We start from the raw sequence: 14,854 nt of genomic DNA, 5'->3' as shown, positions 1-14,854 counted from the left end.
AAAAAGCAGCGCGGATAAAACAGCAATGAATGGTGGCGAAAAGATGAGAATCCAATCCGCAGCGGTAACACCTGCTGTGATTTGGAGGGAGGGTGGGGTTGTTTCTAGAGGGGGAGGGGGGGCTGGTTGCACCGGTGGGATTTGGAGGACTGTCACTTGCTGAAAAGAGCAGCGAGCTCCCCGGAGACGAGTGGAGGCCTGCGCAAGAGTGATGGAGTGATGATGGAGAAGAGGAGGCGGAGGCAGGGACGCGGGGGGTGTAAATAAGACTAGGGACGAGGGGTGGGGGGGGATGCTGGAGTCTCGCGGAGGGAGACGGTGGCGGGAATAAAAGAGGACAAGGTAGAGTGAAGCGACAAGTGAGCCAAACTCACCGCTGCCAGTCCGATGAAGAGGGACGATGAGTCAGTCACGCACTTGGCTGTTTTAGTTTTTTGTTGGATTTCAACATGAAAATGAAATTTGGATCAGTAGCAGAATTCTCTGATGAAAGTTTAGCCGATCAACACCGCAAATTTTATCCATCGGAATTTCCAGATTTTTGTTGTTGTTTAATACAGAAATCTAATGAAAATTTTCTCAATGAATATTCATGTTATATTTTTATATTTTTGTTGTTTTGCAGTTTTTTGGTTGTTGGCAGTTCCACATGTTTGTACATTCTGACACAATGGGATTATTTTATCGTGACATTTGATCCACCCTGCGAAAAAAAGTGTTGAAATAACAAAATCGCGCTCAGGGTCTAAAATTAGCAGATCTGGCCAACCTACATAAAAGCGGCTTCTTCATCATCGCAGTCCGTTTGCCTCGTATGTCCTGTCGTGGTTTTGACCTCATTCCATTCACAGGCGAGGAAGTGATGAATTAATTGGGACACAATTGAATTAGAGCTGGATCCGCAAAACGAGAGCCGGAGTGGAAGATATTCAGGCTGCGACTGGAGTCTTAAACCTATTAGGAGCCCTCAAGATGAAATTGGGCACGGGTACTTTTTCTTGAGATGCCAAGTGGTTGAACTCCCATGCTGGATTAGCCCGAAGATGTGATGAAGAAGTCCCGAAAAGTTTCAAGTCCCTCATCGGTGATCTGACCCAAAGCAAAAAATCTCAGTTATCGTCATTTATTTCAAGGATTTCCAATCGGTGAGCTGTGAAAAATCAGGTACGCCCTGGGAAATTATCCAGTTCCATTTAATTGGTTTGAAAAGTTTTTATTTACTGCAAATAGTGTATCGCAGAAAATCGCCGAGTAATTAACGTTCACGCTAAAACGATTTGTAATTTAGTAAAACTGCCAGAAAATGGTGGCAGTTTTTTTTTTTGGGGGCTGAATGAAGCTCCTCAAGGCCAATTTGTTTTCTTGCCGTCAACATGCCACAAGGTGGCACCAAAGCAAAAAAAGCTTTGTCTTTTTTCGATACCACTTTGTTTTACCGATACTGATACGCAGCACCGATACCATTTGTACTTTTAAAATTTCCCCAAAAAACAATGAGAGGTAATTTTGGAAAACATTGGAAAATTAATCGTCAATGTTAGAGCTTGTGAAGCTAACAGGAAAGACCCAAAAAAAACATTAGCACTTTTCTTTCATTTTTAGGACGTGTGCAATTGCTATTTTCAAATACTCAAGATGGAACTTTTGGCTCAAGCAAAGACATGTTTAATTTTTTAGTTGTTTGCCTTTTTCCCTGTCCATTAACGCTACTTCACTGTGAGAAAATGGCAGACCCGTTCCTTCATTTCTTTGGCTCCAAGGCTAACACTGCGCTCCTAATTAAACCACAGAAAGCGGCTAATTAGCTTAGCATTGGCAGCCTGCGGGGCTTGGAGGGGCGATCCAAAAGCCATTCATCATTCATTTACTCTCTGCGGGCAGTAAAGGCGAAACAAGCACAGTTATTTCTTTGATTTGCAAGACTCTTTTGCAACCGGGCCATTTGTACCACAGCTACAAATTGGCAAATCAGCACTTTTTAGGACGCCCCTAAATAAAAGACGTCCAGTGGCCATCACCCAACGAAAAAAGACAATCCTTTAAAAATCCGCCATTTGACCCATGAACCCCAATATAGCATATCTTCCTGTAATATAGTGAATTCAAAACTTAAAACTGCATCAGTGCAATAAATAAAACAAGTGACTGTGGATTAGGCCCACCCAAAAAAAAAAAAGAATAACTCCCGAGGGCCCGAGCTCATGAAAGCATATTAGCACTCGTGTCATGTAGGAGCCAGTCGCTTTGTCACAAGCAATTTTCAGCGCCAGCCACGGCGGGGTGATGCCGGATATTATGACTTCCTCGCAGGGACGGAGGTGCGAGCTCCTTTTCGTGAACCGCAGCTGCCAATGGAAACACGGCGACGCGTTAAATCGATGTGTTTGATTGAACAGGTGCAACAGCGTCTGTTGGAATCCTCAACGTCACAAACGCACGTCTGGAGTTCATCGGGATTTTTGGCGGGTTCTTAATGATGCTCATTGGAGCCAAAGTGAGGGGAGGGAAATTATTTCAGTAGGTATTTTTCACGGAAGCGTGGAGCTGCCAATGTCGAGTAAACATTTGTTTGACTGACAAATACGATCGGCCTGACTTTGGCGCCATCTTGTGGCGAAGAGAGATATACGCCGCAATATTATGCAATCTCTAAGTAACCTTTTTAGGGGGGCGTCAATTTCTCGTGGAATTTTACTATTCGCCTAAGGGGTCCGTCTCAATCCCACTGCAATTTTGTGCCAAAAAGTTTCAGGTTCATATTTCTCAGCAGAATTAAGAATCTCTTCTTCTGTTTCCCCCACCAGGCTCGACTGAACATGTGACCAGTGGACAAACTCCCGAAAAAGATTATCATCCTCTAGATGCGTCTCGTTTGGAATATGACTCACTCCTGGGGCTCAGCTAGCTTCACCCCTTGGCTCCTCCCCCACACCCTTGTCAACCAGTAGAACCCCCCCCGCCCTTACTTTTGGAATCCTTAACCCTTCCGAGATCGCCTCCAATCATGGAGCCTCAATCGAACCGTCAGCCGCAGTCCAACCCCGTCGTCTTTGTCCCGCTGGTCCTCCTGTGCGTTTGTCTCCTTCCCGTCGCCCGGCCGCAGCGACTCCCCATCGACCCCCAAGCCGCGCCGGAGTACGCCCACTCCATCCGGTTGGACGGCGACATCATCCTGGGCGGATTGTTCCCAGTGCACTCGCGGGGCGACCGCGGCACACCTTGCGGGGACCTCAAGAAGGAGAAGGGCATCCACCGCCTGGAGGCCATGATGTTCGCCATCGACTTGATCAACAAGGACCCCGAGTTGTTGCCCAACATCACGCTGGGGGCACGGATCTTGGATACCTGCTCCAGGGACACGTACGCTCTGGAGCAGTCGCTGACCTTCGTGCAGGCCCTGATCGAGAGGGACGGCTCGGACGTGCGCTGCGCCAACGGCGACCCGCCCATCTTCACCAAGCCGGATAAAATTGTCGGCGTGATCGGAGCGGCGGCCAGCTCCGTGTCCATCATGGTGGCCAACATACTGCGCCTCTTCAAGGTAAGACCAGATTTTCATTTCTAGATTTTTATATCTGGGTGACAGTTTCGAGATTGATTGAAATCTGTCAGTCAGCCGTCAGCAACATTTCGTTGACAAGTTAAAATGTAGTCGTGGTTTGTGGGAGCCCTGTTATTGTGACAAGCAAGTCCAGTCTACTCTGCAATTTACTTTTCCACACTGACATTGCAGAAATTACTTCTTGGCAATGTTAGGCTGTTGGTTATGGAAGCAAGATGTTCAGTATTTGTCTAAATCTGTATTTGCCCCGTCACCGCAAAGACTGAAAGTAATCATGTCAAACAAGTGTGTCTGGATGTTCTCAGCCAGGAACTGTCAGATGCTCAGGATATTCTCCTAGTTGTTCTGCCGCAGCAGGAGGTCTTAGTAGATGTGCCTGTTGATTTTTGGGTGCTCACTGAGGGGGGGGGGGAAATCTCGCTGTCCTGGAACTTTTCTGACACACCTGACTGAAACTCGCAACCTCTGCTGCATGATATAGTCCATAGATATGAAATGTGAATACTTGTTTTTGGATTGTTTTTGCCTAGAATCATCTCAGGTAGCCTTGGACGCCTTAAGTGAGATGTTCACTTGTTGTTGTCGTGCGCTAAATAATCTCCCCCGAATCAAAATGTCAGCCACTCAATTACGGCTGAAACGTGTCAACAGCCTCTTAACGCTTTGCGAGAACGTGGGCGTCTATTTGTGTGTGACGAGTGGGCCTAATTGAGTTTCCCCTTGGGAGCGTCGCTTTTGTTTGTTTGTCGGGCATTTGGCCAGAGAGCTTTTTTGCAAGGCCATGATGAGGACATTAATGTCAACTATGGAGGTCAAGCGAGAGTCGGTCGGGGGAGTGTGATGTGGTTGAGAATTTTTTGTGAGTTCATCCCACCCGGCATTTGACGCGCCTGCCATCCTTCCTCCCAATCTCGCGCTTTGCGGGCGCCAAGATTTGCATATTAAAACGCAGCCCCGTTTTTAAGCCCGCATCTGTCACAATAAACGAACGGAGCCGATTCTCCGCCCGGCACTCATTTGCCTAATGCGATTTACAGCCTTGTTTTTTTTTTTTGCGAGCATATGTACACGCGTGTATGTTGCATTGTCCGATTCGAAAAACCTCCGTGTGTGTCCGCGAGCGTGTTCGCGTGGGCACCCCGAGTCCTTCGGGGATTGTATCAAAAGGACTGAAAACATATATAGGACATGAACGCTGCATATGTGGTTTTATTTTCCAATCCGACAGCGGCAGTCACAGCTTGACGCCCACTCAACCCGAGGGGCTGGCTCACAAAAACCCAGCGAGTGCGCTTTTGAGAAGGGAAGACCGAAAAGAAAAAAAGTGATTCAAACAACAGATTGTCTTCCAAATCCTTAAGTAAATAACACACTTGCAATAGCTTGATGTCGCCATGCGGGGAAACGAACGTCGTCTCGAAAAGCGCGAGTGATCACAGCTTGAAAACACCACCAAAATGTCTTTCGGCGCCACGAGAAGCTCGTTTGATAGCATCTGTGTTTGCCATCAGCATCTGCATGCGTCGTATTTATCTCCTGATGAGATTTATTCGTCAAGAACTTCCAATGTCGTCGAGGTTCGGTCGGCGGACGCAAAGTTGGATTAGCTTGCAACTATCTGGGTCCCCTGAGAACGCTATCTAGGATGTTTTTTTTTTTGGTGGTATTTTGTGGAGATTATCCTTATCAGCTTGTGTTGGGCGGTAAGCATGCGGTGTTAAGTCAGTGGCGATGACACAAGACGTACTGGGATGAAATTGAATAATCCTCACAAAGAGAGCAGCGAGTGTCTTGACTTTTGGAAGTCGTTCACGTAACGCATTGAAACGTGTCAGATGGTGATGTAACGAGAGCACAGACAGCCGAGGATTAGGTTGCATATAAATCTGAGCGTGATCATATTTAATGGGATTCTCTGTGATATTTAAATAGCTAAAGATGTTTTGATATTGAAGCATTTGGTTTACATTTTTGTGTATTTACGAGAACAGTCGACCGACTTACAAAATATTATTCGTTTTTTTTCGCTTTGTCATGCTAGCAAAAATTTGAGGTATGTCTGGATAGCCGAAAGCTCGCAATAATTTTTTTATGCTATTTTTTTGGGGTGGTTTTTGGGAGGCTGGAACGGATTAACGGCATTTCTATTTATCTTAATGGGCAATGCTTCTTTTCGGCGGGAGACAGAGCAGAAAGCCTAAAGTTGTTTGCTTGTCATCCTGCGAGCAGACAGCCATGATGACTTAGCAAAATGGACGCCGTCCGCCCTTTCAGCAATCCCTTTCGTGTTGCGTCGGCTTCTTAATGCGCGTTGCTGTTTGTTTATCAAGCATTCCGAGGCGGAGGTCAGTCACAAGTGGGAAGTCTTTCCCACGGTCTTACCCGCAACCCCCCTCGCGGCCCCCCGCGCCGCCGTTCCTTTGCTTCTCATCTCAGCGCGACGAACACACGAGCGGCTGTCTTGCTGATCGCTTCCTTGAGTCAGCCTTCTGCTCACCTCGCCGTCTGTCGAGGGAATTGAGCGCCGCCGCTCTCCGAGCATTTCAATCTGCGTCTGTACTCTTTCCCACATGACTGCTATATGCGCCTTTAGCTTCCCTCGAAAAATTGTCCCGGCTATATTCTCTCTTGGAACTTTAAGAGATCGATATTTGTTCGAAAGCAATTACCCATGTCCCTATTTATTAGGGTGCGCACACTTTTGCAATCCCAATAACCGTAACCCCCAACAATGATTTTTCTAAATGATGGGTCACTAGGAAGCAAAAGGATGAGCAAGTCTGGAATCCTTCAGAGTCTAGCGATCTTTGTTGATTTGTTTGTCAAGACGCTGTGCATTAAGCTGATAATGATGATGATGATGGTGATGAAGACGCAGCAGTGAGTTGGAAAACTCATTAGGGCCTCCTGCTTTGTGTGGACTCGCCGTTTGTTTCCGGGCGCGCTCCCATGGCTATCAAACCTCCTTTAACAATGGCGACCTAATGAGACAGTGCGCTTTGACGCCACACCTAATCGTCCTAGAAGAATGTATTCATGCTTTTTTTTTGTTTTTTTGGGGCCCTGGCTGTAATTCATTCACGTAAAAATCTTTTTTTCCGCTCAATAATACTAATACTGACTAAGCGCTTGTTGCAGGAGATAAGAATGTTCGTAGTGGGTGAAACTCGGTCGTCTATTTGGTTGTAAAAGCGTCCCAAAAAGCAAGCAGGGCAGCAGTGAACTCAGCAGACCTGTTAGCAGTCCATTACGCTCTCGCACACACACTAAATGAAAGTTTAATCAAGTCCTCTGATGAGAACCAGGAGATCATTACATTTACGCGCAAGCAAACTGCTGACTGCGCGAGCGTTAATGTGTACAATTACCTGATCGTGCCGCGCCCAAATGAGAGCGAGACGGGGCTGTCCCCGGCGGATTTAATTGAATTGTTGTGTTTACGATACAGATAGGACAAGAGGCGCTTTTAATCGCGTTAGCGCTCAGCACAAACGACCGACATAAACTTCATTCAGAGCGCAGCCTTTGACCTTTTTGAAACGCAAAAGTATTGGGGTTATTTTTCCCGACCGCTAAAGCGCCGCTAACGGGTGTGACATGTGGCGCGAGACTGACACTTGCTATAGAAAGCTCGGCAATAAGAAAACGGCGCCGCTGTTGAATGTGACACTCGCAGCCTAGACGAGGGTTGGGCGGAATGGCCGTAAAGTCTCGGGATGTTTTTACTTGTAAGGCAGCGGGAAGAGCAACACGCTAACTTGTTTCTGTCTGAAGTTAGCTAGCTGCATGCTAACAGTGATATAGCTAACATATGGTGGGCTAGCAAAGCTAGCATCAATATTGCGGTAGCTATCACTCTACTTTTAACACAAAGTAATGTCGACAAAATAATAGTCAGTGACGTATATTCTGTATCATTTAATCAATTTATTTAATATTTGGAGCTGATTGTTTGGGACCACAGGTGACAGAATGAACGCTTCGGTGAGAAGTTTAATAAGGTGCCGTCGGGGCCACATGGGCGAGGACCCCCCTCACGTCCAGATCGTCACTCAGTCAAGTTTGATACCTTTTTAAAAGCCCAGATCTAAAATGGATCAAAGGTACACCGGCTCATGGATTATTTCTGACTGGGAAGCTGGCAGGAAATGTGTGTGAGAGAGAGAGGGATGGAGGTCAAAAAAAAAGGAAAAAAAGAGTATTTAAATGCATTTTTAATATCCAGAATGGCGAAGAGCGCTCGCTAAAGCGTGCCTTCTCTTTCAAGCAACATTTGCGATGACAAGGATGCATATACTCGGGGAACTTGAAACGGGAACACCCCAAATAGTTCAAAGAATCACAAATGTACTTTGAGGCTTTTGTATTGCTTTCTTTAAATAAAAAAAAAAAAAAAAGTAGGCCAGATAAGAAGAGAGGATGGAGCTTTGGGATGGCATCTCAGTAGAGGGGAGGCTTCTTTCCAAAATAAGACCAACAATAAAATAAATATCAAGTGAGGAATATTATACATTATTTCCCCACATTTATTTATTAACAAGATTTGAATTTTAAGATTAATCTGAAAATGTGACCTTGACTACAAAGAGTGTCATCGGCAGTCAATTAAAAAAAAAAAGCAAGTGCATCGCGAATATGCTAACATCGAATGAACACTTTGACGATGAAGTTCAACTCAAACTTTTCTCCAGTGCCACGGAAAAGTCTTCAAAGCATATTGCCGCCAACGCAAAAATATACATACAAAAACATTTGTTTTTTTTGCTTATGGCCTTGCGCTTATGAATCGGTTGATTTCCCTACATCTGTACATCGTGACCAAAAATACCATCATTTGCCCACAAGGTATCCCACGCTGTACCACGGGAGCGCTAATACTGCGCCATACCGCTATTTTGTCCGACCCGTGACCCCGAGCTATGAAGATGCCTCGGCGTTTGCTAACGAGCATCTGCCGCCGTCCGTAAAAAAGCACGCATCTGCGCTCGCACTCCTTGCTAGCAATTCTTGGGGCGCTTACAATGGGAATGAAGAGAAGCGGAGGGGAAAGGTGATAGAATATCAGGGAGGGAAGGAGAGGAGGAGGCCGGGAACCGAGGTGAGAGGTTTGGCTGTGATTACACACTCCTCTTCTCTCATCCCGCCATCACGGCCGTTCCCTCGCTTTTGTCTCACTCACGGTCGCTGCATTATTCAAGGCGTGGCGGGTGTGGCCATTAAATATACATGGCGGGAGCAGAGGCAAAGAGTCACGAGTTGAGGAGAGTATGAGCCTGCTTTTTTAAATGTTTTTATTTTTTTATTCTGACATGTTCATTGGGACGCCAAGGGTGACACAGAAGACGGACGATTTGATATCACATTAAATTTAATGATGTATTTAGAAAACTATCTGGACAAAAATTGAATTCGAGAGGTTTTTAAAATGTAAAAAAAAAAAAAGGCCCATTTTAGCACGACTCTATCGATTAATCGATGTTGTCTATAACGGCTGCTCGGGACCGGAAGGACCATATCCAGTTCTGTTCTATTTTCAGACATGATTCCTGTCAACGCCCGGGACATTTTTATAGATTTTCAAAACCTTCCGCTGAGGTTATTTATTTATTTTATTTGACGTAATTTGGCGCCCAGCGTTTCATATGCCGCAGGACAGCAACAGAAGAAGACAGATAGACGCAGAGATGCCAAGAGCAGCCGAGCGGTGGCGCGGAGACGCCAAACACTTAACCTTGTTTCCTTTTTTTTTGTTTTTTTCCCTCCCACCTCGCCTGTCTGATCTAATGCAACATGGAGGCGAGATGTAGCAACACCTTTTGCAGGCCGTGCTCGTCCCTAGAGTTGCGTGCTCTTAGTCGAACTGCTCGCGCTCGAATGAACAGCAAAAATCCCCCCCGGGATTGGTAATTGGCTGCCACAAGATGGCGGTAAAACACTCAAAAATAAGAGAATCATAAAATGCCATCTATACAATCCATTTTTTCCCTAATGTTAGCATTTAACATTTTTCAGAATGACATTTTGAATTACGACACGACCGAGTGGGCAATTTTTCACCAATTGTGAAGTTTGCGCAATCGTTTTCAAATCCAACAGCCATATTTTTGATTGGTCAGCCTCGGCGGAGGTTGCGCTCTACTAGCTAGCATTCTATTTTTCTTTTATTGTTATTTATTCGTCCTTATGCCGGACGGTTCCGGGGGGAGCCGGCCCGTGTAATGCGCTCCGGCCACAGTGCAGGGTTTTATTAATACTACATTGTGTTATACGGCCGAGAGTTGTGTTATTGCCATACTTGACTCTACTGCATTTTATGTGTCCGTATATATATAGTCCAATACATATATAGCGGTATATTGTCGCACAGCCGAGCACGGAATTGGTTTTGACGGCGCTTTATCAATTGCGTGAAATTAAAAACGAGACAAATGGAAGCTTTCAGCGACTCCCGGGTCCAAGTAATTATTTATCGCAACGAGGCGCCAAGGAAGCAATGGCACTTAAATGTCAGCAAAGTTGACGTTGGCGCATTACCGCCGCTTGCCAGTCGTCAAGTCAGTCGCGCTGACTCACGTCGGTTGCCTTATTTCCTGTTAGCGCCGCTCCAGTTTAGAAGTTTGGCTAGGAGAGATGACTCACTCGAGCGCTTAAGTGACGAAAGAAACCTCGAGGCGTCCGGATTGTTAGCGTTTTGGTATTTGTGTCTTTGATTGATAATGATGCTGACATTTAGGTCGGCTTTGATGTAGCGCCGATGAAAGTTTACGCTTGATGGGATTTGCGCTGTGATTTGGCGAAATTGTCCCCTTGCCTTTTTGACAGGTTGCCACGGTAACCCGTTATTTGGTCCTACTTTTTTTTTTTTTTTGCACAAAGGTCAAAACCTTGTCAAGTATAAAAGAAGCACTTTGACGCCATCTTGTCGCAGCTCTCGGTTAACTTTTGTGAGTGAGTGAATCACGAGCGCCTCTGCTGGCGGGAGTAAAGTAGTGCGCTTTGAACAAACGCACACATTTGTTCATTTCTGTGTAAAATTGTCGCCGGTAGTCCCTCCACCCGCCCTCAGCTATTTCTGCTTTCAGACAATTTAATAAAAAAACAAAACAATTAGACATAGAAAAACTATGCCAAACCATTCTGTAGAACGTTACGAAAATAGAGCCATCGGCTGCTATTAAAATTGTTCTATTAATCGCCGCAACACTTGAGGTGCTCCCGTTGAGCCAATTGTGAGCATTTGCATAATTGCATTACAAGCGTACATCATTCCGAGGCAACGCTTCATTTGCATTTGTAGCAATGTGAGATATCAACTTTGATATCAAGACTGTTGAGGAGCAGTCGGCAGATTGTCAAGAGCCCGGGCGCGATAATACCTGTTGGCAAAGAGACTGTCAAAAAAAAAATTATATTAATAAGGAATCTTGGGAACAAGTCGTATGTAAATCTCGCGTTTCGCTCGCCGTCTCAGCGGGGATTTAACAGCTAAGATGAGACAAGTCCTTCCCTCCTTTCACTGAGCGCCGTCCAAGTGGAAGCTGGACCCGAGCCAGACGTTTGCGCCCACCGAAAACCGCTTTGGTTTGTATCAAGATCGAGATCATGTCGTCTTTGCTGATTGAGTTTGAAATATGGGCTGACAAAAAAGACATTTGCACATTCACTTCTGTTTAACAAATATAGTTTTTGAAATTTTGGTGGACTCCACATGATCTCCATCGTTGGGTAAAAAAATATTTTGTGCCAGCATTATAAGCCAGTAAGGCAGTTGATTATTTTGTGGATTAATCAATTAATCGTATGTGTCAGTTAATCTTTGCATCTGTCCAAGCCAGTTGAGCTTCATTCTAAAGATGAGACGCTTCTGCATTTTTGTTTTAACGACGGAATTGGATGCAATGGTTTCGATTATTGGCATCGTTTTCTTCATTGCCCCGACAAATGAAATCATCTTGTGCTTTAGAACTGTTGGCATTCCGTTTGCAAAAACATCTTAATTTTTTTTTTTCCCCTGGCAAATCGAGAATCGTCTCCGTCAGCCAAGTCTTTCATGTTCACCTCCCTCTCAGCCAACTCTTGTGTGACAATTTCTAAACTTCATTTTTCTTCCCCCCCCTCCATATATTCTTAGCGGCTTAGCTAAATGCATTAAAACAAGCTTTGACATGCATTCAACTTAAGATGTGACGGAAATAAACGCTGCTCTGGAGTATTTAAAGGTGCTGCTTAATGTCAGCTTAAGGATGAGAAGAGGAAGAAGAAATGACAGCGCAGACGGGAACACGCTTTACACGACACTCAACAATAACAACAAACCCGATTCTCTCGCCTTAGTTCTGAATAGGCACTTGTTAGCATCTCCATTAGCGTCTGCGTTAGCATCAGAACTGTTCATGCTACTATCAGTCCAATTTTTTTTACAATCTGTTAGTCAAAAGGCTTGGTAAATGTGCCGAACGGCATCTTTTTGTATACATCTTCAACTCCAAAAGCCCATTAAGTGTATTTGCCCAAGACAAGGGTTGCTTTTAATAGCTTGAAACCGCACGCAACCGCGCCAACAACATCACGCCGCTATCGGGAAGTCAGCGGTGAATAATGTCTGCCATTAGGGCGAGCGGCGGAAGCCGGCGAATAAAAATGTCCGTGTCAGCGGGATCGTCTTTGTGTAGGTTAGAGTACACGCGTCCAAGAGGATGTTTAGAAGTCTGATAAGTTTGCGTTGTATTTGCCAGCTGGGCGTCACTCAAGGCCAGACACAAGGACTCTCAAAGTTAAGTATCCTTGGCTGGTATCGGCAGCCTTAAAATAAGGCCAGTATCGACCCAATACCACCGACCCAACAGGCATATATTCTTTATCCTCTGCAAAAATGAATTGCACTGCCCCCTGGTGGTCAATCACACACAAACCAGGAAGAGTGCAACAATTCGTTTTAATGGGAAGATATAAAGTTCTGAGCGTGGTCACGGAACAAATTAAACGTGTTGCCACTGCACTTTTCGCTCGCCACAGTTTCGTCATTTCCATCCCATTAACCTCACACTCACAAAACGCATTGGCTGTTGTTTGTGATTTACAGAATATCTATCACCTTCTCCCTGTTTTTCCCTGCAAGGTGTTATGTGGGTTATTTCGAAGCCAAGCTTCTGGAATATTTATGTGTGCATGTGTGCGTGTGTGTGTGTGTGTGTGTGTGCCCGAGGGCCCCGGTCAAGAAGCCGGGAGGGATCCTGATTAATTTATCCCTCAATTGGCCATAAACAGGCCCGCCTTGAGGTTTGAAATGCACCCAGGAGTGTTTCTCGGCACATGCCGTTTTTTTCTTTTTAAAAAAAAAAAAAAAAAAAAAAAAGACTAGGATACTAAACAAACGCACATCGTTGGCACACATTTTGAGATTCAGCGGATGGCATGAAGGGAAAAGGAAAATGCAATCAAAGAGCAGAGTCAAGTTGAACCCTTGTCACATTTCTGCTGCCGTAGCATCTTTTTGACACTTGTGTATATGTGTGTTGATTTTGTGTGTGTGTGTGTGTGTGTGGACAGTGCATCAGCCTGTATTTGCTGTCATCCAAGCCTCATCTCTATTATACCTGAGATCATTTTGCCGCCATTATAAAATAAGTACAGTGGCGCCTTGAGATATGAACTTAATTTGTTCCATGACCACGCTCGTAATAAAACCTCGCCATGGCCACATGGGGCAGTATAACACGGACGTACAGCTTCTCCGTAAGCCGCGATCGTCGTTGCCGATCTTCGCAGAGGATAAAGAATATATCCTTCTGGGTACTGTTTACATGTTTTGAGTATTGATTGCTAGCATTAGTTGCTAGCATTGGTTGCTAGCCTCGAGCTGCTACTGTGTGAAATACAAAACGGGGAATTTAATTGTCCAAAAATGTATTGAAGGAACAGCACATGCAATACTTATTTTATTCTCAGAAATGAAAAGCCATTCTTGAACTTGTAACTGCCTGGGGTGTCGGGGGTGGTGGTCATGTGACAGTAGAAATGTCGCTCCCCATCCAAGCAAACAGGATGATGTGGATTATGTTTTTTTTTTTTTTCCCCAGTCCCTCCCTCTCGCCTGTCATCATTCCAAGAGGAATTTTTGGGCTTCTTCCATTTTGGAAGTCTCTCCGTTTGGCTGCGGCTCTGTTTGCGTTTTTTAAGCCGCGTAATGGCCACTAAACGCAAATGTTGCCATCAAACAAGGGACTGTTCCAATGTGTTAATTTCAAGTTGAGCTTGAATTGAGCTTTTTGTGCCGGATTTATGATGAGAGGGGCTCAATTACCTGTGTTGACGTGTCCCGGCCAGGGCACAAAAGACCCCGCTGCATTAATACCATGAAATATGTAGTCCAATTATTATTATTATTATTATTATTATTTAAAAGTGTTTTCCTGGCAGTGATTATGGATGTCTAATTGGGACTAGAGAGAAATTCATGTATGTCTGAATTTAAATATGTATGCATGAGGGCTTCCTCGGTGCTTTACGTGAATACAAAGTAAAAGCCGCATCACAGTAAAGGTGAGCTCCGAATCAAACGTCGACATAAACGGGGAGATCTTGTTCGTGATAGAAGTCTCGAGTATTTTTGAAGGTGTCCCAATGTGCTTTACTCACTGTATGATTTGAATATACAGATTTTTACACCCGGTAGCTATTATTGAACCGGCTGTGCACCGCCTGGCGCTATTTATAGCGAGCGGAAAGATGCGAAGCGCGTACAGTTGAAAAATTCATCAGTGGTCCCTGAGTACAGGTGGCCTAGGGGAGGGCGAGGACTCGTGGGAAAATGGAGACGCTCAACGTGCTCCGCCCACTCTGCACGTCGGGTTTAGGTCGGGACGTTAACCCCGGCCAAATTTTTGTGGTCTGACCACCGTGAATTTTTTTTGGTCGCTTAAGTAACTTGTTTTCTTGAGGTCAAAAAAAGCGACTTGTGGGGTTTTGGTTTTGCACCAAAACCGCAAATTCATGTGGCGGTTGCGGAGATTTCTTTCCACTCCTACACTATGCCCCTCCCTTATAGGAGAAATATTTCTTTATGTTCTTATACAGACGAACTAATCATTTTGTGTTCAAGATAGCTTGTTCAATAGATTTTGATGAGCTCATTTTTACCTTCGTATCGGCGTCGCACCAGAACCGGCCGTCTGTGACACTCGTTTGCCGAGAAGGTCGTAGCCAAGCACGAGAAGGTCCCCGCTGGCCTGCGGCTTTTTAATCCTCTCCTCCCGTCATGGCCGACTGAAACCTCCGAGGCCGGCACACAAA

General features: G+C 45.2%; 1 protein-coding gene across 2 annotated transcripts in view; it reads left to right on the top strand.

Annotated features, from left to right (window-relative positions):
• Positions 1–14,854, top strand: part of grm8a (glutamate receptor, metabotropic 8a) — an 85,562-nt gene that overhangs the window by 1,408 nt on the left and 69,300 nt on the right. For both annotated transcript variants that reach the window (XM_037242949.1, XM_037242950.1), the window contains exon 2: positions 2,805–3,541. In XM_037242949.1, the coding sequence (XP_037098844.1) occupies positions 3,005–3,541 (537 nt within the window). In that variant the 5' untranslated portion in view covers positions 2,805–3,004. The remainder of the gene's footprint in view (positions 1–2,804; positions 3,542–14,854) is intronic.

Source organism: Syngnathus acus, chromosome 23, assembly GCF_901709675.1.
Source record: "Syngnathus acus chromosome 23, fSynAcu1.2, whole genome shotgun sequence".
NCBI lineage: Eukaryota > Metazoa > Chordata > Actinopteri > Syngnathiformes > Syngnathidae > Syngnathus > Syngnathus acus.
This window is presented reverse-complemented; position numbering and strand designations above follow the sequence as displayed.